This window comes from Oncorhynchus nerka, linkage group LG6, assembly GCF_034236695.1.
Source record: "Oncorhynchus nerka isolate Pitt River linkage group LG6, Oner_Uvic_2.0, whole genome shotgun sequence".
In the NCBI taxonomy this organism is placed as follows: Eukaryota; Metazoa; Chordata; class Actinopteri; order Salmoniformes; family Salmonidae; genus Oncorhynchus; species Oncorhynchus nerka.
Genome location: NC_088401.1, coordinates 91,853,153 through 91,876,723, shown reverse-complemented (window position 1 = coordinate 91,876,723; position 23,571 = coordinate 91,853,153). Strand labels below are relative to the sequence as shown.

The 23,571-nt window shown below is 46.5% G+C and overlaps 1 protein-coding gene across 1 annotated transcript in view; it reads right to left on the bottom strand.

Moving 5' to 3' along the window:
• Nucleotides 1-23,571, bottom strand: part of abcb7 (ATP-binding cassette, sub-family B (MDR/TAP), member 7) — a 62,640-nt gene that overhangs the window by 21,291 nt on the left and 17,778 nt on the right. The window contains exons 2-9 of the mRNA XM_065020015.1: nucleotides 18,979-19,056; nucleotides 18,772-18,846; nucleotides 15,327-15,446; nucleotides 12,376-12,508; nucleotides 7,243-7,511; nucleotides 5,132-5,220; nucleotides 4,811-4,898; nucleotides 1,402-1,576 (exon numbers count right to left, since the gene is read on the bottom strand). Of these exons, the coding sequence (XP_064876087.1) occupies nucleotides 1,402-1,576; nucleotides 4,811-4,898; nucleotides 5,132-5,220; nucleotides 7,243-7,511; nucleotides 12,376-12,508; nucleotides 15,327-15,446; nucleotides 18,772-18,846; nucleotides 18,979-19,056 (1,027 nt within the window). The remainder of the gene's footprint in view (nucleotides 1-1,401; nucleotides 1,577-4,810; nucleotides 4,899-5,131; nucleotides 5,221-7,242; nucleotides 7,512-12,375; nucleotides 12,509-15,326; nucleotides 15,447-18,771; nucleotides 18,847-18,978; nucleotides 19,057-23,571) is intronic.

Sequence of the window (23,571 nt, the reverse complement as noted above, 5' to 3'; positions counted from 1 at the left end):
AACCCCCTGTTCCCAGACCAGTTAACCAGTTAACCCCTGTTCCCAGACCAGTTAACCCCCTGTTCCCAGACCAGTTAACCCCCTGTTCCCCCTGTTCCTAGACCAGTTAACCCCCTGTTCCTAGACCAGTTAACCCCACTGTTCCTAGACCAGTTAACCCCACTGTTCCTAGACCAGTTAACCCCACTGTTCCTAGACCAGTTAACCCCCTGTTCCTAGACCAGTTAACCCCACTGTTCCTAGACCAGTTAACCCACTGTTCCTAGGCCGTCAATGAAAATATGAATTTGTTCTTTAACTGACTTGCCTAGTTAAATAAAAGTAAAAAATTTAAATTTAAAAAAAGTTTGCAGACAACACAACAGTAGACCTGATCACCAACAACGACGAGACAGCCTACAGGGAGGTGGTCAGAGACCTGGCTGTGTGGTGCCAGAATAACAACCTATTCCTCAACGTAACCAAAACAAAGGAGATGATTGTGGACTACAGGAAAAGGAGATAGGGTGTAGGGGTTAGTTAGGGTGTAGGGGTTAGTTAGGGGAGGGGTCCGTTAGGGGGAGGGGTCCGTTAGGGGAGGGGTCCGTTAGGGGGAGGGGTCCGTTAGGGGGAGGGGTCCGTTAGGGGGAGGGGTCCGTTAGGGGGAGGGGTCCGTTAGGGGGAGGGGTCCGTTAGGGTGGAGGGGTCCGTTAGGGTGGAGGGGTCCGTTAGGGAGGAGGGGTCCGTTAGGGGAGGGGTCCGTTAGGGGAGGGGTCCGTTAGGGGAGGGGTCCGTTAGGGTGGAGGGGTCAGTTAGGGGAGGGGTCAGTTAGGGTGGAGGGGTCAGTTAGGTGGAGGGGTCAGTTAGGGTGGAGGGGTCAGTTAGGGGGAGGGGTCAGTTAGGTGGGAGGGGTCAGTTAGGGTGGAGGGGTCAGTTAGGGTGGAGGGTCAGTTAGGGTGGAGGGGTCAGTTAGGGTGGAGGGGTCAGTTAGGGTGGAGGGTCAGTTAGGGTGGAGGGGTTAGTTAGGGTGTAGGGGTTAGTTAGGGTGTAGGGGTTAGTTAGGGTGTAGGGGTTAGTTAGGGTGTAGGGGTTAGTTAGGGTGTAGGGGTTAGTTAGGGTGTAGGGGTTCGTTAGGGTGTAGGGGTTCGTTAGGGGTGTAGGGGTTCGTTAGGGTGTAGGGGTTCGTTAGGGGAGGGGTTAGTTAGGGTGGAGGGGTTAGTTAGGGTGGAGGGGTTAGTTAGGGTGTAGGGGTTAGTTAGGGTGTAGGGGTTCAGGTTAGTTAGGGTGTAGGGGTTCAGGTTAGTTAGGGTGTAGGGGTTCGGGTTAGTTAGGGTGTAGGGGTTCGGGTTAGTTAGGGTGTAGGGGTTCGGGTTAGTTAGGGTGTAGGGGTTCGGGTTAGTTAGGGTGTAGGGGTAGACTGACCTGCCATGATCCCCTTGCTAGCTAGTACCATGATACCAGTGAGGCCCACACTAAAGATGGCACTCTGTCCAAAGTTGAGCATGGCCAGGGTATAGGTGGTCTTCAGGGAGGAGGACTCGTAGCTCTTCAGATAACCATCATACTTCTCTGCTTCATACTTCTCATTGTTGAAATACTGGAACAGAGAGAGAGGGAGGTAAGGTGAGGTCAGACAGTATTGTGTAGTATAATACTGTAACAGAGAGAGAGGGAGGTAAGGTGAGGTCAGACAGTATTGTGTAGTATAATACTGGAACAGAGAGAGAGGGAGGTGAGGTGAGGTCAGACAGTATTGTGTAGTATAATACTGGAACAGAGAGAGGGAGGTAAGGTGAGGTCAGACAGTATTGTGTAGTATAATACTGGAACAGAGAGAGAGGGAGGTGAGGTCAGACAGTATCGTGTAGTATAATACTGGAACAGAGAGAGAGGGAGGTAAGGTGAGGTCAGACAGTATTGTGTAGTATAATACTGGAACAGATAGAGAGGGAGGTGAGGTCAGACAGTATTGTGTAGTATAATACTGGAACAGAGAGAGAGGGAGGTAAGGTCAGGTGAGGTCAGACAGTATTGTGTAGTATAATACTGTAACAGAGAGAGAGGGAGGTAAGGTCAGACAGTATTGTGTAGTATAACACTGGAACAGAGAGAGAGGGAGGTGAGGTGAGGTCAGACAGTATTGTGTAGTATAATACTGGAACAGAGAGAGAGGGAGGTGAGGTCAGGTGAGGTCAGACAGTATTGTGTAGTATAATACTGTAACAGAGAGAGAGGGAGGTAAGGTCAGGTGAGGTAAGGTGAGGTCAGACAGTATTGTGTAGTATAATACTGGAACAGAGAGAGAGGGAGGTGAGGTCAGGTGAGGTAAGGTAAGGTCAGGTGAGGTCAGGTGAGGTCAGACAGTATTGTGTAGTATAATACTGGAACAGAGAGAGAGGGAGGTCAGGTGAGGTCAGGTGAGGTCAGACAGTATTGTGTAGTATAATACTGGAACAGAGAGAGAGGGAGGTAAGGTGAGGTCAGACAGTATTGTGTAGTATAATACTGGAACAGAGAGAGAGGGAGGTGAGGTGAGGTCAGACAGTATTGTGTAGTATAATACTGAACAGAGAGAGAGGGAGGTCAGGTGAGGTGAGGTCAGACAGTATTGTGTAGTATAATACTGGAACAGAGAGAGAGGAGGTGAGGTGAGGTCAGACAGTATTGTGTAGTATAATACTGGAACAGAGAGAGAGGGAGGTAAGGTGAGGTCAGACAGTATTGTGTAGTATAATACTGGAACAGAGAGAGAGGGAGGTGAGGTCAGACAGTATCGTGTAGTATAATACTGGAACAGAGAGAGAGGGAGGTAAGGTGAGGTCAGACAGTATTGTGTAGTATAATACTGGAACAGATAGAGAGGGAGGTGAGGTCAGACAGTATTGTGTAGTATAATACTGGAACAGAGAGAGAGGGAGGTAAGGTCAGGTGAGGTCAGACAGTATTGTGTAGTATAATACTGTAACAGAGAGAGAGGGAGGTAAGGTCAGACAGTATTGTGTAGTATAACACTGGAACAGAGAGAGGAGGGAGGTGAGGTCAGACAGTATTGTGTAGTATAATACTGGAACAGAGAGAGAGGGAGGTGAGGTCAGGTGAGGTCAGACAGTATTGTGTAGTATAATACTGTAACAGAGAGAGAGGGAGGTAAGGTCAGGTGAGGTAAGGTGAGGTCAGACAGTATTGTGTAGTATAATACTGGAACAGAGAGAGAGGGAGGTGAGGTCAGGTGAGGTAAGGTAAGGTCAGGTGAGGTCAGGTGAGGTCAGACAGTATTGTGTAGTATAATACTGGAACAGAGAGAGAGGGAGGTCAGGTGAGGTCAGGTGAGGTCAGACAGTATTGTGTAGTATAATACTGGAACAGAGAGAGAGGTGAGGTCAGGTGAGGTCAGACAGTATTGTGTAGTATAATACTGGAACAGAGAGAGAGGGAGGTAAGGTCAGGTGAGGTAAGGTGAGGTCAGACAGTATTGTGTAGTATAATACTGGAACAGAGAGGGAGGTGAGGTCAGACAGTATTGTGTAGTATAACACTGGAACAGAGAGGGAGGTAAGGTCAGGTGAGGTAAGGTGAGGTCAGGTGAGGTCAGACAGTATTGTGTAGTATAATACTGGAACAGAGAGAGAGGGAGGTAAGGTCAGGTGAGGTAAGGTGAGGTCAGACAGTATTGTGTAGTATAATACTGGAACAGGGAGAGAGGGAGGTGAGGTCAGGTGAGGTCAGGTGAGGTCAGGTAAGGTCAGACAGTATTGTGTAGTATAATACTGGAACAGAGAGAGAGGGAGGTGAGGTCAGGTGAGGTCAGACAGTATTGTGTAGTATAATACTGAATTCTGATTCACTTTGAACATGTCAGAATAATTGTCCACATTGACTTTCCCTCAGCCAAGAAGCTGAGTAACGAACAGCTAAAGACAGGAGAAGAAGAGAGAAAGACAGGAGAAGGAGAGAGAAAGACAGAGAAGGGGAGAGAAAGACAGAGAAGGGGAGAGAAAGACAGAAGGGGAGAGAAAGACAGAAGGGGAGAGAAAGACAGAAGGGGAGAGAAAGACAGAAGGGGAGAGAAAGACAGAGAAGGGGAGAGAAAGACAGAGAAGGGGAGAGAAAGACAGAGAAGGGGAGAGAAAGACAGAGAAGGAGAGAGAAAGACAGAGAAGGAGAGAGAAAGACAGAGAAGGAGAGAGAGAAAGACAGAGAAGGAGAGAGAAAGACAGAGAAGGAGAGAGAAAGACAGAGAAGGAGAGAGAGAAAGACAGAGAAGGAGAGAGAGAAAGACAGAGAAGGAGAGAGAGAAAGACAGAGAAGGAGAGAGAGAAAGACAGAGAAGGAGAGAGAGAAAGACAGAGAAGGAGAGAGAGAAAGACAGAGAAGGAGAGAGAGAAAGACAGAGAAGGAGAGAGAAAGACAGAGAAGGAGAGAGAAAGACAGAGAAGGAGAGAGAAAGAAAGAGAGAGAAAGACAGAGAAGGAGAGAGAGACAGAGGAGAGAGAAAGACAGAGAAGGAGAGAGAGAAAGACAGAGAAGGAGAGAGAGAAAGACAGAGAAGGAGAGAGAAAGACAGAAGGAGAGAGAAAGACAGAAGGAGAGAGAAAGACAGAAGGAGAGAGAAAGACAGAAGGAGAGAGAAAGACAGAAGGAGAGAGAAAGACAGAAGGAGAGAAAGACAGAAGAGAGAGAAAGACAGAAGGAGAGAGAAAGACAGAAGGAGAGAGAAAGACAGAAGGAGAGAGAGACAGAAGGAGAGAGAGACAGAAGGAGAGAGAGACAGAAGGAGAGAAAGACAGAAGGAGAGAGAAAGACAGAAGGAGAGGTAGAGAAACTGTCTCACCTTAACGGTCTCATAGTTCAGTAAAGAGTCAATGGCAGCGTTTCCTGCCTCGTTGTCTGCATTGTTCATCTCTATCCTGAACTGAGTCCTGGAGAACAAGATGGACGCCAACGTTACACAGTTGGGAAGAATTCACAGGAAAAAGGTAGCTTCAGCTTTTCTATACATTTACATTTAAGTCATTTAGCAGACGCTCTTATCCAGAGCGACTATACTGCTAGCTATAGCCAAGCCAACCACATATATGCCTAGTACAATGTAAACCTACAGGTAGTTAAGGTGAAGGTCATCTGTCAACAACAACAACCTAGTGGACAGTACCTCCACTGTGTGACAGCAATGGTGAAGGCGGTATACGCTCCCAGAGTACCCAGAGTCACCGCAGCAAATTCCACCCCGCATTTATAATACTGAGGAGAGAGAGAGACATTTTAATATTGTAGAAAGGAGGGAAACATAATGCTGAGAAACGAGGGAGAAAGCCATCAAACTGGGAGGTGGATAAAGACATTATTTACATTTACATTTAAGTCATTTAGCAGACGCTCTTATCCAGAGCGACTTACAAATTGGTGCTTTCACCTTATGACATCCAGTGGAACAGCCACTTCAAGGTATCACTTCAACAGACTAGCGGAGCTAGAACAGAAGTCAACCAAACACGTCTGAATATCCAGACTCGTTATTAGACTCACTAGGTAGGTAAACACTATTATAATAGATATTACATTTCTGCCCATTTCAACATCAAATGGACGTCTGGAGAGGAAACTATTACTGTAAGACTGGTTCCTACTGCTAATGCAGTATTACTGTAAGACTGGTTCCTACTGCTAATGCAGTATTACTGTAAGACTGGTTCCTACTGCTAATGCAGTATTACTGTAAGACTGGTTCCTACTGCTAATGCAGTATTACTGTAAGACTGGTTCCTACTGCTAATGCAGTATTACTGTAAGACTGGTTCCTACTGCTAATGCAGTATTACTGTAAGACTGGTTCCTACTGCTAATGCCCTTAGTAAGATTACTGTAAGACTGGTTCCTACTGCTACTGCTAATGCAGTATAAGACTGGTTCCTGCTAATGCAGTATTACTGTAAGACTGGTTCCTACTGCTAATGCTGCCCTTAGCAGTATTACTGGTCCAGCTCCTTTCCATATGCTAATATATCTCCATGTGGTTCCTACCTAATGCTAATGCAGTATTACTGAGATAAGACTGGTTCACTACCTGCTAATGCTGCCCTACCTAATGCTGAGATAAGGGAAATGCTGAGATGGAGAACAGTCTCCATGTGGGTCCGAACAGCCTGGTTCAGCGGTATGCTGAGATGGAGGTCCAGCTTCCTTTCCATATGTCTACACTACCTAATGCTGAGATGGAGAACATCTCCATGTGGAGTCTACACTACCTAATGCTGAGATGGAGAACAGTCTCCATGTGGAGTCTACACTACCTAATGCTGAGATGGAGAACAGTCTCCATGTGGAGTCTACACTACCTAATGCTGAGATGGAGAACAGTCTCCATGTGGAGTCTACACTACCTAATGCTGAGATGGAGAACAGTCTCCATGACTGTGGAGTCTACACACTAATGCCGGGCATACACAACATGACTGTCTCAACGTTTTTGCAGACCCAGACAAATGTTCATGATCGGGGTGAAATCCTATAAACTTGAGCTAGGATCAGTATGCCGGAACTAGCGTAGTTTGAGTGAATTTCAAAAGTAGTACAGCTGCACCATCGAGAGCATCTTGACAGGCTGCATCACCACTTGCTATGGAAATTACACCACCCTTAACCGCAAAAAGCTACAAAGGGTGGTGTGGACATCCCAGTCCATCACTGGGGCCCAGCTCCATGCCATCCAGGACCTCTATACCAGGCGGTGTCAGAGGAAGGCCCGAAGAATTGCCAAAGAATCCAGCCACCCTAGTCATACACTGTTCTCTCTGCCACCGTCCAGACCAACAGGCTCAGAGACCACTTGTTCCGCCAAGCCATGGGTTAGGGTTGGTACCGGGTTAGGGTTGGTACCGGGTTAGGGTTGGTACCGGGGCAGGGTTGGTACCGGGGCAGGGTTGGTACCGGGGCAGTGGCAGGGTTGGTACCGGGGCAGTGTTGGTACAGGGGCAGGGTTGGTACCGGGGCAGTGTTGGTACCGGGGCAGGGATGGTACAGTGACATTTCCTCCTACTCTACTGTCAAACTGACATTAACCATACAGGTTGAATAGCAGAGAGGACCCCTCGCCCTCTACTCCCCCTGCCTCGCCCTCTACCTCCCCCTGCCTCGCCCTCTACCTCCCCCTGCCTCGCCCTCTACCTCCCCCTGCCTCGCCCTCTACCTCCCCCTGCCTCGCCCCCTGCCTCACCCTCTACCTCCCCCTGCCTCACCCCTATTCTAGGGTTAGGGGTTACCCACCAGGATAGCAGCGACCAGCCCCATCTCCAGCGCAGTGGGTCCCAGGTTGAAGACAATGGCAGAGAGGACGAAGGAGATGCCCCTGGTGCCCCTATCAATGGCCTTTGACAACGCGCCCGTCTGGCGGGACAGGTGGAAGCCCAGGTCCAGGCTGTGGAGGTGCAGGAACACGTTCTTGGCGATACGCCGGATGGAACTCTGGGCCACCTTCCCAAACACGGCGTTACGCAGCTCGTTGAAGAGGGCCGAACCGGCACGGGACACACCGTCTGGGAGAAGAGAAAGAGGATTTCATCAGAGAGAACAGCACGCCAGCCTTTATACCAATCAGAGACAGACAAGGGGATATAGAGATCAATTGATTTGGTTGTACTTGACAAGTCACTTCCTAGACCAGGCCAGGCTGTGTAGTAACAGAGACTGTCCCAGACCAGTCCAGGCCAGGCTGTGTAGTAACAGAGACCAGTCCAGGCTGTGTAGTAACAGAGACTGTCCCAGACCAGTCCAGGCTGTGTAGTAACAGAGACTGTCCCAGACCAGTCCAGGCTGTGTAGTAACAGAGACCGTCCCAGACCAGGCCAGGCTGTGTAGTAACAGAGACCGTCCCAGACCAGGCCAGGCTGTGTAGTAACAGAGACCGTCCCAGACCAGGCCAGACCAGACTGTGTAGTAACAGAGACCGTCCCAGACCAGGCCAGACCAGGCTGTGTAGTAACAGAGACCGTCCCAGACCAGGCTGTGTAGTAACAGAGACCGTCCCAGACCAGGCCAGGCTGTGTAGTAACAGAGACCGTCCCAGACCAGACCAGGCCAGGCTGTGCAGTAACAGAGACCGTCCCAGACCAGACCAGACTGTGTAGTAAACATTTTATTCCAACACTACACACACGGCAGGGTAGCCTAGTGGTTAGAGCATTGGAGTAGTAACCGAAAGGTTGCAAGTTCAAATCCCCGAGCTGACAAGGTACAAAATCTGTCGTTCTGCCCCTGAACAGGCAGTTAACCCACTGTTCCTAGGCCGTCATTGAAAATAAGAATTTGTTCTTAACTGACTTGTCTAGTTAAATAAAAGGTAAAATAAATTTTTAAAAAATAAATAAATTTAAAACACACATCGATGGACACTGCTGTATTCCACAAAACATCACAACTACTGCTCCTAAATACAATGTCAGAATGTTAGCTAAACTGTTGTTGAATCGGACATCCAGCGATGTGCAGTTGTATTCTACAGGCCAATGAAACCAGCAGCAACATCAGTGAACAACAGGGGGCTTTCATCTCAAGGCCAGAGACAGCAGAGGCTAGTGTCATGCTAGCTGTTTGTGTGTGTGTGTGTGTGTGTGTGTGTGAGTGACTAGCTGGCTGCCAGCAAACTAACATGGTTCATTAGTTTGGGTTGGCTCAGTTCATTAGAGCTGACAGCAGCAGTCCGAGTGATGGTTTAGGTTGGCTGAGTTCATTAGAGCTGACAGCAGCAGTCAGAGTGATGGTTTGGGTTGGCTCAGTTCATTAGAGCTGACAGCAGCAGTCAGAGTGATGGTTTGGGTTGGCCCAGTTCATTAGAGCGGACTTCATCAAGGCCATCTCTACCTTCCCGGTCACCCTAGACCCACTTCAATTTGCATACCGTCCCAATAGATCCACAGACAATGCAATCATACTGCCCCATCTGGACAAGAGGAACACCAATTAGAGGTTGACCGATGAATTTGGGACGATTTCAAGTTTTCATAACAAATCGGTAAACGCCGAAGACATTGCAATCCACGAGGAAAGTACGTGGCAGGCTGACCACCTGTTACTCGAGAGCAGTGTGGAAAGGACCTCGTTTCTGCAAGGAGGTAAATTGCATTCAACTTATCTTGTAAAAAACAATCAATCAATCTTCACATAATCACTAGTTAACTACACATGGTTGATGATATTACTAGGTTAACTAGCTTGTCCTGCGTTGCATATAATCGATGCGGTCGGTGCCTGTTCATTTATCATCCAATCACAGCCTACTTTAACTTTGCTAATGGTGTTTTAGTGTTTTAACAAAAGCTCATTCATTGCACAAATGTACCAAACCATAAACACCAATGCCTTTCTTAAAATCAATACACAGAAGTATATATATATATATATATATTTAAACCTGCATATTTAGTTAAAAATAAATGCATGTTAGCAGGCAATATTAACTAGGGAAATTGTGTCACTTCTCTTGCGTTCAGTGCAAGCAGAATCTATGCAGTTTGGGCCGCCTGGCTGGTTGCGAATTGTGTGATACACCGCAATTAATTTGCCAGAATTTTACATAAATATGACGTAAAATTGAAGGTTGTGCAATGTAACAGCAATATTTAGACTTCTGGATGCCACCCGTTAAGATAAAATACGGAACGGTTCTGTATTTCACTGAAAGAATAAACGTTTTGTTTTCGAAATGACAGTTTACAGATTTCACCATATTGGTGACCTAAGGCTCGTATTTCTGTGTGTTATTATATTATAACTAAGTCTATGATTTGATAGAGCAGTCTGACTGAGTGGTGGTAGGCAGCAGCAGCAGGCTCGTATTTCTGTGTGTTATTATATTATAACTAAGTCTATGATTTGATAGAGCAGTCTGACTGAGCGGTGGTAGGCAGCAGCAGGCTCATAAGCATTCATTCAAACACCACTTTCCTGCGTTTGCCAGCAGCTCTTCGCAATGTTTGAAGCACAGCGCTGTTTATGACTTCAAGTCTATCAACTCCCGAGATTAGGGGCTGGCAATACTAAAGTGCCTATAAGAACATCCAATAGTCAAAGATATATGAAATACAAATGGTATAGAGAGAAATAGTCCTATAATTCCTATATTAACGTCAACCTAAAACGTCTTAACTGGGAATATTGAAGACTCATGTTAAAAGGAACCACCAGCTTACATATGTTCTCATGTTCTGAGCAAGGAACTGAAACGTTAGCTTTCTTACATGGCACATATTGCACTTTTACTTTCTTCTCCAACACTTTGTTTTTGCATTATTTAAACCAAATTGAACATGTTTCATTAATTTGAGACTAAATAGATTATGTATTATATTAAGTCAAAATAAAACGGTTAATTGTTTATTCAGTATAGTTATATTTGTCATTTTTTACACATACACACATAAAACTGCCGATTAATCTGCTTTTTTTGGTCGTCCAATAATCGGTATCGGTATTAAAAAATGATAATTGGTCGACCTCTAATACCAATGCTGTTAATTGAAGTTAGAAAGTGAAGTTCCTCGATGTACACATCACTGACAAACTGAAATGGTCCATCCACACAGACAGCGTGTTGAAGAAAGCGCAACAGCGCCTCTTCAACCTCATGAGGCTGAAGAAATGTAGCTTGGCACCCAAAACCCTGACAAACTTTTACAGATGCACAATTGAGAGGAACCTGTCGGGCTGCATCACCGCCTGGTACGGAAACTTTACACAGGTGTGCATATGTTGTGAAAGTTAGATATTACTGCACTGTCGGAGCTAGAAACACCAGCATTTCACAACACCCGCAATAACATCTGCTAAACACGTGTATGTGACCAACACAATTTGATCAGCAGTCAGCACCAGAGTTAGGGAAAGGGTATGTAGTCAGTTGTACAACAACGCATTCAACTGAAATGTGTCTTCCGCATTTAACCCAACCTCTGAATCAGAGGGGTGCGGGGGGCTGCCTTAATTGACATCCACATCGGAGTTCATTAGAGCTGTTTTCATCAGCAGTCAGAGCCGGAGTTAGAGGATGGAGGCAGTCATGGGCTGCCAGGAAGGACTGGACACCCAAACCCTGACCTCTATTCAAACAGAGGTTGACATCAACATCTATTCACAAGCCACAGAGTGACGGAGCAGAGAGAGTGAGCCAGAGGAGACCGAGCCAGAGGAGACCGAGCCAGAGGAGACCGAGCCAGAAGAGACCGAGCCAGAAGAGACCGAGCCAGAGGAGACCGAGCCAGAGGAGCCAGAGGAGGCAGAGGAGCCAGAGGAGGCAGAGGAGCCAGAGGAGCCAGAGGAGGCAGAGGAGCCAGAGGAGGCAGAGGAGCCAGAGGAGGCAGAGGAGACAGAGGAGGCAGAGGAGACAGAGCAGGCAGAGGAGCCAGAGCAGGCAGAGGAGCCAGAGCAGGCAGAGGAGCCAGAGCAGGCAGAGCAGGCAGAGCAGGCAGAGGAGCCAGAGCAGGCAGAGGAGCCAGAGCAGGCAGAGGAGCCAGAAGCAGAGCAGACAGAGCAGGCAGAGGAGGAGCCAGAGCAGGCAGAGGAGCCAGAGCAGGCAGAGCAGGCAGAGGAGCCAGAGCAGGCAGAGGAGCCAGAGCAGGCAGAGCAGGCAGAGGAGCCAGAGCAGGCAGAGCAGGCAGAGGAGCCAGAGCAGGCAGAGGAGCCAGAGGAGCCAGAGCAGGCAGAGGAGCCAGAGCAGGCAGAGGAGCCAGAGCAGGCAGAGGAGCCAGAGCAGCCAGAGGAGCCAGAGCAGCCAGAGGAGGCAGAGGAGCCAGAGCAGGCAGAGGAGCCAGAGCAGGCAGAGGAGCCAGAGCAGGCAGAGGAGCCAGAGCAGGCAGAGGAGCCAGAGGAGCCAGAGGAGGCAGAGCAGCCAGAGGAGGCAGAGGAGGCAGAGGAGCCAGAGGAGGCAGAGCAGGCAGAGGAGCCAGAGGAGGAGCCAGAGCCAGAGGAGCCAGAGGAGGCAGAGGAGCCAGAGGAGGCAGAGGAGCCAGAGGAGGCAGAGAGCCAGAGCCAGAGGAGCCAGAGGAGCCAGAGGAGGCAGAGGAGCCAGAGGAGGCAGAGGAGCCAGAGGAGCCAGAGGAGCCAGAGGCAGAGGAGCCAGAGGCAGAGGAGCCAGAGCAGGCAGAGGAGCCAGAGGAGACAGAGCAGCCAGAAGCAGAGCAGGCAGAGGAGACAGAGGCAGAGGAGACAGAGGAGGCAGAGCAGGCAGAGGCAGAGCAGGCAGAGGAGACAGAGGCAGAGCCAACACTAGGTTTGATATAGTTCTAGTTTAATTGTTCCCTATCCCAGATAATCTAGAATCTGACTCCTGGACTGTGATAACAATATTCTGTTCCAAGATATTCAAATACTTTTTTTGGTTTGTGAAGAAAAGTAGTTGGGACTTACAACCAATAAGAACAGCGGTTGCCATGGTAGCCACGGTGTTGGGGGCGTCGCTCAGGTTCAACATGTGTCCTGACAGTCCATTCAGCTCATCCACAACATACTTAAACATGAAGGGTACCATCACGTTGGTCATCTAGAGAGTGAGGAGGGGGGAGAGAGAGTGAGGGGGGAGAGAGAGAGTGAGGAGGGGGGAGAGAGAGAGTGAGGGGGGAGAGAGAGTGAGGGGGGGAGAGAGAGTGAGGGGGGAGATAGAGTGAGGGGGGGAGAGAGAGTGGGGGGGTAGATAGAGAGCGAGGAGGGGGGGAGAGATAGAGTGAGAAACAGGAATGTCCTTCTGATGGTAGAAGCTCAGTGAGGCTGGCTGTGCTTGTATTACTATCCTGATGGTAGAAGCTCAGTGAGGCTGGCTGTGCTTGTATTACTATCCTGATGGTAGAAGCTCAGTGAGGCTGGCTGTGCTTGTATTACTATCCTGATGGTAGAAGCTCAGTGAGGCTGGCTGTGCTTGTATTACTATCCTGATGGTAGAAGCTCAGTGAGGCTGGCTGTGCTTGTATTACTATCCTGATGGTAGAAGCTCAGTGAGGCTGGCTGTGCTTGTATTACCGATGGGGAGAACCCTGAAATTCCAGACAGTGAAACAAGGAAAAGTCAACACTACACAGGTAAGGTTCCAGAAATCAGGACTGCAGATAGGATCTATAGACCTCTATATCTACGTGGCATTCAGAAAGTAATCAGACCACTAGACTTTAGTTATATTATTTTTACTCAATCTACACAATACCACATAATGACAAAGTGAAAAAATGTTTAAACATTTTTTGCGAATTTATTATGGGGTAGAATTTATTTACAAAAGTATTCAGACCTTTTGCTATGAGACTTAGCTAAAGGTGCATCCTGTTTCCATTCATTATCCTCAAAATGTTTCTACAATTGTTTAAAAAATAATAATTTAAAAGTGCATAGATTACCTTTAATATTGCAGATTGTAGCATTTGCAATATCCCATATATTTTTTGTAAATATAAATTCAGCAAAAAAAAACTCAAATAACTTCACAGATCTTCATCGTAAAGGGTTTAAACAGTTTCCCTTGTTCAATGTCGGCGCCGACAGAGATGGCCGCCTCGCTTCGCGTTCCAAGGAAACTACGCAGTATTACCAGGTAACCGTAGGTTTCATTACATACAGTCGGGAGGAACTAAGTTCCTCGGCGTACACATCACGGACAAAGTGAATTGGTCCACCCACACAGACAGCGTCGTGAAGAAGGCGCAGCAGCGCCTCTTCAACCTCAGGAAGCACTCACAACCTTGCCTTCTGGATGATAGCGGGGTGAACAGGAAGCTCAGGTGGTTGCTGTCCTTGATGATCTTTTTGGCCTTCCTGTGACATCGGTGTTGTAGGTGTCCTGGAGGGCAGGTAGTTTGCCCCCGGTGATGCGTTGTGCAGACCTCACTACCCTCTGGAGAGCCTTACGGTTGTGGGCGGAGCAGTTGCCGTACCAGGCGGTGATCCAGCCCGACAGGATGCTCTCGATTGTGCATCTGTAGAAGTTTGTGAGTGCTTTTGGTGACAAGCCGAATTTCAAAGGCCGATTAGTTGCCATACCAGGCAGTGGTGCAACCAGTCAGGATGCTCTCGATGGTACAGCTGCAGAACGTTTTGAGGATCTGAGGTACCATGCCAAATCTTTGTCGTGCCCTCTTCACGGCTGTCTTGGTGTATTTGGACCATGATAGTTTGTCGGTGATGTAGACACCAAGGAACTTGAAGCCGCGTCGATGAGAATGGGGATCATTTACAAAAAAAATGACAAATATATTTCAATCCCACATTTTATCAAAATGTGAAAAGGTTGAGATGTATACTTTCTTTTAGCACTGTAACTCCAGCCAGCAGACGAGTCTCACCGGGCTACCTCATCCACCGGGCTACCTCATCCACCGGGCTACCTCATCCACCGGGCTACCTCATCCACCGGGCTACCTCATCCACCGGGCTACCTCATCCACCGGGCTACCTCATCTCCAGCCAGCAGACGTATGTGTGTGTGTGTGTGTGTGTCCCATCAGACTACCTTAGCTCCAGCCAGCAGACGTATGTGTGTGTGTGTGTGTGTGTGTGTGTCCCATCAGACTACCTCATCTCCAGCCAGCAGACGTATGTGTGTGTGTGTGTGTCCCATCAGCCTACCTTAGCTCCAGCCAGCAGACGTATGTGTGTGTGTGTGTGTGTCCCATCAGACTACCTTAGCTCCAGCCAGCAGCAGCCTACCTTAACTCCAGCCAGCCAGCAGCCTACCTTAGCTCCAGCCAGCCAGCAGCCTACCTTAGCTCCAGCCAGCCAGCAGCCTACCTTAGCTCCAGCCAGCCAGCAGCCTACCTTAGCTCCAGCCAGCCAGCAGCCTACCTTAGCTCCAGCCAGCCAGCAGCCTACCTTAGCACCAGCCAGCAGCCTACCTTAGCACCAGCCAGCAGCCTACCTTAGCACCAGCCAGCAGCCTACCTTAGCACCAGCCAGCAGCCTACCTTAGCACCAGCCAGCAGCCTACCTTAGCACCAGCCAGCAGCCTACCTTAGCTCCAGCCAGCAGCCTACCTTAGCTCCAGCCAGCAGCCTACCTTAGCTCCAGCCAGCAGCCTACCTTAGCTCCAGCCAGCAGCCTACCTTAGCTCCAGCCAGCAGCCTACCTTAGCTCCAGCCAGCAGCCTACCTTAGCTCCAGCCAGCAGCCTACCTTAGCACCAGCCAGCAGCCTACCTTAGCTCCAGCCAGCAGCCTACCTTAGCTCCAGCCAGCAGCCTACCTTAGCACCAGCCAGCAGCCTACCTTAGCACCAGCCAGCAGCCTACCTTAGCTCCAGCCAGCAGCCTACCTTAGCTCCAGCCAGCAGCCTACCTTAGCACCAGCCAGCAGCCTACCTTAGCACCAGCCAGCAGCCTACCTTAGCACCAGCCAGCAGCCCCAGGGCGATGGCTACTCTAGCCCGTAGATCAGGCCGGTCCTTGGGCCAGACGTAGGACATCATGTTAGACAGGATGGTCCGGGAATTCACCTCCTTCAACTGCCACCAGGACACAAGAAAAACACCGTTAGATGACATAACATTGCTTATTCACATGGCTCAGTTGGTAGAGCATGGAGGTTGCAAAGACAAGGATTGTGGGTTTGATTCCCGCTGGGGCCTCCCAAACACAAAAAAAGTCCCTTGGGATGAAAGCGTCTGCTAAATGTCATCATTTAAACGTGTTCCTCCTCACTGTGATCACAGAACAGGAAGGTAACACATCTAACGCCTCAAGGAAAAAGCTTCATTTGGCCAAAACACTGACAAATAATAATAACAACAACACTCAAGAGGAAAAATGTATGTTTATCAAAGGTTTCTTTGATAAAAATATGGCAAGACAATGTTTACTGGTTGTCCAATAGGATCCTGTAGTTGTCTTTCCCAATTGGTTTGACAGACAGGGAAGAGAAAACTAGAGGCCCCTGGCCTGTAGCTGCTCTCCAGGCCCCAGGCAACCCACTCTGACACCTGATGCTTGGTGTGGGGGTGTGTACGCCCAGGGAAACGGGGAGCAGACTGGCCATCTGTCTCCAGGTGAACACGGATAGCCTGCCTGACACTACATCTCCCAGAGGGCCGTAGGGCTGAGCAGCAGCTCAGAGATAGAAAGAGGTCTCTAGATGGACATCGTCATCAAGGGCTTCCATAATTTTAAAGTAGTCATCTGAGTGGGGATTCGAATGGGTTGGGAGCGATCAACCAATGAATGATCAGAGCATTGACCTTCTCAATCACATATCAGATCAGCCCCTTTATAGCACGAAGAGCAGTGCTCCACTTCCTCATTCATTTCTAGAGCTCTCTGGGCTGCATTGTTAGCTCCCACCTCATGCTGCACACAAGTATAATGTGACCGGGCATGTAGAAATGTTGAAACGGTTTATTATTGTTCGCAAAACAATGTCCTACAGGCAAGAACCATTTACAATGCAAGAAGATACCGATATCTTCCATCTTTATAGGACAAATGTCCCAGCTTGCTGACAGCTGAAGCTAACATCAATTCACTACCCTGGTACTTTGTTTATGATAATACGCAAACTAGAGGTATCATTATTCATTTGAGACTAAATATATTTTATTTATGCATTATATTAAGTCAAAATAAAAATGTTCATTGTTTATTCGGTATTGTTGTAATTGTCATTATTACAAATCTATATACCCCCCCCCCCCCCCATAAAAAAAAGTAGGCCGATTAATCGGCATCCAATAAATCGTTATCGCCGTTAAAATCGTTATCGGTCAACCACTATTGCAAACCATGACGCAAAATATGCTTTCAAAGCTGATTGCCACCAAAACATTATCAACTCAGTTAAATCTCCCTTGCCACCATAAACAAATGCACTCTCTCGCCTCCCGTCGGGTTTCCACTAGATTGCATAGTAGCACCTTCTACCTCCAAATGACATCATTATCTTCTTAAAGAGACAGCGCAGACTTTGACAAAAGGGATCACTTCTTCCATGCAAATGTTGATCAGGTACAATAAAAAGAATATGATCTAGCAGTTCCCAATAAAATAAGTCCTAAATGGAAGGGAAATAGACTCATCTGTAGCCCCGTGAAATCAGCCAAAACCAGCTCAACTTAATGCACGACAGTCCTATTGAATACAGACACACACCTGTATTGTAACGAGTCCTATTGAATACAGACACACACACACCTGTATTGTAACGAGACCTATTGAATACAGACACACACACCTGTATTGTAACGAGTCCTATTGAATAATGGGTATTACCTGTATTGTAACGAGACCTATTGAATAATGGGTATTACCTGTATTGTAACGAGACCTATTGAATAATGGGTATTACCTGTATTGTGACGAGACCTATTGAATAATGGGTATTACCTGTATTGTGACGAGACCTATTGAATAATGGGTATTACCTGTATTGTGACGAGACCTATTGAATAATGGGTATTACCTGACCTATTGAATAATGGGTATTACCTGTATTGTGACGAGACCTATTGAATAATGGGTATTACCTGTATTGTGACGAGACCTATTGAATAATGGGTATTACCTGTATTGTGACGAGACCTATTGAATAATGGGTATTACCTGTATTGTAACGAGACCTATTGAATAATGGGTATTACCTGTATTGTGACTACACGTAGACTACATCTTGATTGACTCAGTTTATCAATAGAGATTTACCCTTCAAATAAATGAATACCATTATGTTATGTAGTTATATTGGTAAAGTCAAATTGATTGCAAGATTTAATAATTGATTCATTCATGAATACATGGCTGAAAAAATAAATAAAACATTACAATGTTAAAATGTAATGATATTGAACTCAAAAGATGCCCAATGATTGAACAGAGCTTTTACCTGTCAGCATCAAGGGTCATTCTGGGACTTTGGCTAATACTTTTGTTGTGGTATTGAGTAGTGTAATGGTTTTAAGCCATGTGATACTAAACCTGAAATCGAAACACTAGTGTACTTTATGACAAAATCTGACTTTATTTACACCAGTGGTGTAAATAAAAAAATTAAGTAAAAATAAAGTAAAAATACAACAAAGTATTTTTACTTATGTAGTACAACAAAGTATTTTTTACTTATGTAGTACAACAAAGTATTTTTTACTTATGTAGTACAACAAAGTATTTTTTACTTATGTAGTACAACAAAGTATTTTTTACTTATGTAGTACAACAAAGTATTTTTTACTTATGTAGTACAACAAAGTATTTTTTTTACTTATGTAGTACAACAAAGTATTTTTTACTTATGTAGTACAACAAAGTATTTTTTACTTATGTAGTACAACAAAGTATTTTTTACTTATGTAGTACAACAAAGTATTTTTTACTTATGTAGTACAACAAAGTATTTTTTACTTATGTAGTACAACAAAGTATTTTTACTTATGTAGTACAACAAAGTATTTTCTACTTATGTAGTACAAAGTATTTTTACTTATGTAGTACAACAAAGTATTTTTACTTATGTAGTACAACAAAGTATTTTTACTTATGTAGTACAACAAAGTATTTTTTACTTATGTAGTACATCAAAGTATTTTTACTTATGTAGTACAACAAAGTATTTTCACTTATGTAGTACAACAAAGTATTTTTTACTTTTAACTGTCTTTGCTGGTCTACTGGTGGAACTAATTAACACAAACAGTTGGCTATAAAAGCAGAGGTGACTCTTTCCCTGCAGAATTGAGTTAGGAACAAATGAATCATCACCTATTTTCTCTGTTTACATGCTGATCGTGTCGCGAATAAAACAACATGCTTCTGTTTTTGAACATTTGGAAGTATTATTTTTCTTACCACATTTTTGGGGTCTGCGTTTAATCTTCCACCCGCATTTCCATGCCAACATGTCCGATCTGTCACCTGCAAATGCTGTGAACAAGTAAACACACACACACACACACACACACACACACACAAATATAGATTCTTCAGAGTTCATATTTAAACGGAATTGTTTCTGATACCGTAAATGGCATAAGCTCCAATAACAATCTAACGTACCTTTGCAGCTTCCAGTAAACGTCTGCTGTTGTCACTCCTGTTGACTGTCCATGTGGCTGTCCTCAGGTTGGGGCTCAGCTACAGAATGGGAGAGAGACCAGAGGGGAGGAGAGACACCAGAGGGGGAGGAGAGACACCAGAGGGGGAGGAGAGACACCAGAGGGGGAGGAGAGACACCAGAGGGGAGGAGAGAGACCAGAGGGGAGGAGAGACACCAGAGGGGAGGAGAGACACCAGAGGGGAGGAGAGGAGGAAAGACCAGAGGGGAGGAGAGACACCAGAGGGGAGGAGAGACACCAGAGGGGAGGAGAGACACCAGAGGGGAGGAGAGACACCAGAGGAGACCAGAGGGGAGGAGAGAGACCAGAGGGGAGGAAGAGACCAGAGGGGAGGAGAGAGACCAGAGGGGAGGAGAGAGACCAGAGGGGAGGAGAGACACCAGAGGGGGAGGAGAGAGACCAGAGGGGGAGGAGAGACACCAGAGGGGAGGAGAGACACCAGAGGGGAGGAGAGACACCAGAGGGGAGGAGAGACACCAGAGGGGAGGAGAGACACCAGAGGGGAGGAGAGACACCAGAGGGGAGGAGAGAGACCAGAGGGGAGGAGAGACACCAGAGGGGGAGGAGAGACACCAGAGGGGGAGGAGAGACACCAGAGGGGGAGGAGAGACACCAGAGGGGAGGAGAGACCAGAGGGGAGGAACCTGTTTCAGTAAAATGTACAGATCGACAGAAGAGAAACATTCCTTCTTGTTGACAGATACCCCCTCAGGGCTGTGAGATAAAACAGTGGCCAAAAAGCAAGTTAGTTCAAACACAGCCGGTGTCAGTTGAGGTCACGGTGTCTGTCAACAGATAATATTTAACAGACTGCATTTAGGAGACAAGAGGTTGTGAACATAACTAAGACTATAGAGTGTAGGTAACCCTTATTGATGACCTGTGTGTCGATCCGTTTCAGCCACGACACCCACCATTTCAGCCACGACACCCACCATTTCAACCACGACACCCACCATTTCAACCACGACACCCACCATTTCAACCACGACACCCACCATTTCAGCCACGACACCCACCATTTCAGAGAGTTACGAAATATTTTCTGTAGTTAGGAATGCGGATTTATTTCTACATTATTTTGTTGAGATATAATTTGATTTCTGAGAAATTATACTAATTGATTGCAGCCATACTGGCCATTTATAGGATCCAAATCATATTCTATAAATGTAGTATCGATTTGGACCAAACTTTTTTCAAACAATGAGTAAGACGAGGAATCCAAAGACATGGTCAAATGCCCCTCGCGGACCCACCACACCATCCCACGACCGGTATACAGTATCAGATCTAACAGAGACGGACCCCCCCCACCATCCCATGACCAGTACACAGTATCAGTTCTGACAGACACGGACCCCCCCCGCCTAACTACAATGTTAGCTGTAGTCCAGAACACTGGTTCTCCTGGTAGTTTAACTACAATGTTAGCTGTAGGCCAGAACACTGGTTCTCCTGGTAGTTTAACTACAATGTTAGCTGTAGTCCAGAACACTGGTCCTCCTGGTAGTTTAACTACAATGTTAGCTGTAGTCCAGAACACTGGTCCTCCTGGTAGTTTAACTACAATGTTAACTGTAGTCCAGAACACTGGTCTGTATATCTTGGGTTTAACAGTACCTTGTGGGCTTTTGTGAAGGCTCTTGTATCATAAAGGACCTCCAGACCTGACTGCTTGACCCCTAGCATCTTCATAAAGGACCTCCAGACCTGACTGCTTGACCCCTAGCATCTTCATAAAGGACCTCCAGACCTGACTGCTTGACCCCTAGCACCTTCATAAATGACCTCCAGACCTGACTGCTTGACCCCTAGCATCTTCATAAATGACCTCCAGACCTGACTGCTTGACCCCTAGCATCTTCATAAATGACCTCCAGACCTGACTGCTTGACCCCTAGCATCTTCATAAATGACCTCCAGACCTGACTGCTTGACCCCTAGCATCTTCATAAAGGACCTCCAGACCTGACTGACCCCTAGCATCTTCATAAAGGACCTCCAGACCTGACTGCTTGACCCCTAGCATCTTCATAAAGGACCTCCAGACCTGACTGCTTGACCCCTAGCATCTTCATAAAGGACCTCCAGACCTGACTGCTTGACCCCTAGCATCTTCATAAAGGACCTCCAGACCTGACTGCTTGACCCCTAGCATCTTCATAAAGGACCTCCAGACCTGACCCGAATCATTTGTATTAAGACATTCCTCTGAGAGACATTAGCATTTCCATACCAGCAAATTATAAAATGTGTTAAGAGACGTTCAATGAACTAGTGACAATAGAACACGGTCAACATTAAAAGTTTGTAGTTTGCTTAAAAAGGTACAGCCTTCGTTGTCCTTCCTTATAAATCTGCACTGTAGTTTGTGGTCAATTACAACACCCAGGTATTAATACACCTAGACTAGATATATGTCTTGGAAAGTATTCAGACCCCTTGACGTTTTCCACATTGTTAGGTTACAGCCTTCTAAAATGGATTAAATTGACCCCCCCCCCCTGAACCTACACATAATACCCCATAATGACAAAGCAAAAACAGGTTAAGATAATTCTGCAGATGTATTAAAAAAACAAAACAGAAATATCACATTTACATAAGTATTCAGACCCGTTACGCAGCACTTTGTTGAAGCACCTTTGGCAGCGATTACAGCCTCTAGTCTTCTTGGGTATGAAGAAGGTTTCCTCCAGCGATTACAGCCTCTAGTCTTCTTGGGTATGAAGAAGGTTTCCTCCAGCGATTACAGCCTGGAGTCTTCTTGGGTATGAAGAAGGTTTCCTCCAGCGATTACAGCCTAGAGTCTTCTTGGGTATGAAGAAGGTTTCCTCCAGACGTGACGCTTGGCATTCAGGCCAAAGAGTTCAGTCTTGGTTTCATCAGAACAAACCGGATGCACCTCAATTTCAAATCTCATAGCAAAGGGTCTGAATACTTAAGTAAATAAAGTATCCGTTTTAAATTTTTTATAAATTTGCAATAATGTCTAAACACTTGTTTACCCTTTGTCTTTATAGGGTATTGTGTGTAGTGTGTAGAATAAGGCCGTGTAGTGTGTAGAATAAGGCTGTGTAGAATAAGGCAGTGTAGTGTGTAGAATAAGGCCGTGTAGTGTGTAGAATAAGGCAGTGTAGTGTGCAGAATAAGGCCGTGTAGTGTGTAGAATAAGGCAGTGTAGTGTAGTGTGTAGAATAAGGCCGTGTAGTGTGTAGAATAAGGATGTGTAGTGTGTAGAATAAGGATGTGTAGTGTGTAGAATAGGTAGTGTGTGTAAGGTGTGTAGAATAAGGCCGTGTAGTGTAGAATAAGGAGAATAAGGCCGTGTAGTGTGTAGAATAAGGCCGTGTAGTGTGTAGAATAGGCGTGTAGTGTGTAGAATAAGGCCGTGTAGTGTGTAGAATAAGGCCGTGTAGTGTGTAGAATAAGGCCGTGTAGTGTGTAGAATAAGGCAGTGTAGTGTGTAGAATAAGGCCGTGTAGTGTGTAGAATAAGGATGTGTAGAATAAGGCCGTGTAGTGTGTAGAATAAGGCCGTGTAGTGTGTAGAATAAGGCCGTGTAGTGTGTAGAATAAGGCCGTGTAGTGTGTAGAATAAGGCAGTGTAGTGTGTAGAAGGCCGTGTAGTGTGTAGAAGGCCGTGTAGTGTAGAATAAGGCCGTGTAGTGTGTAGAATAAGGCCGTGTAGTGTGTAGAATAAGGATGTGTAGTGTGTAGAATAAGGCCGTGTAGTGTGTAGAATAAGGCAGTGTAGTGTGTAGAATAAGGCCGTGTAGTGTGTAGAATAAGGATGTGTAGTGTGTAGAATAAGGCTGTGTAGTGTGTAGAATAAGGCCGTGTAGTGTGTAGAATAAGGCCGTGTAGTGTGTAGAATAAGGCCGTGTAGTGTGTAGAATAAGGCCGTGTAGTGTGTAGAATAAGGCCGTGTAGTGTAGAATAAGGCCGTGTAGTGTGTAGAATAAGGCCGTGTAGTGTGTAGAATAAGGCCGTGTAGTGTGTAGAATAAGGCCGTGTAGTGTGTAGAATAAGGATGTGTAGTGTGTAGAATAAGGCCGTGTAGTGTGTAGAATAAGGCAGTGTAGTGTGTAGAATAAGGTGTGGTGTGTAGAATAAGGATGTGTAGTGTGTAGAATAAGGCCGTGTAGTGTGTAGAATAAGGCAGTGTAGTGTGTAGAATAAGGCCGTGTAGTGTAGAATAAGGCCGTGTAGTGTAGAATAAGGCCGTGTAGTGTGTAGAATAAGGCCGTGTAGTGTGTAGAATAAGGCCGTGTAGTGTGTAGAATAAGGCCGTGTAGTGTGTAGAATAAGGCCGTGTAGTGTGTAGTGTGTAGAATAAGGCCGTGTAGTGTGTAGAATAAGGCTGTGTAGAATAAGGCTGTGTAGTGTGTAGAATAAGGCTGTGTAGTGTGTAGAATAAGGCTGTGTAGTGTGTAGAATAAGGATGTGTAGTGTGTAGAATAAGGCAGTGTAGTGTGTAGAATAAGGCTGTGTAGTGTGTAGAATAAGGCTGTGTAGTGTGTAGAATAAGG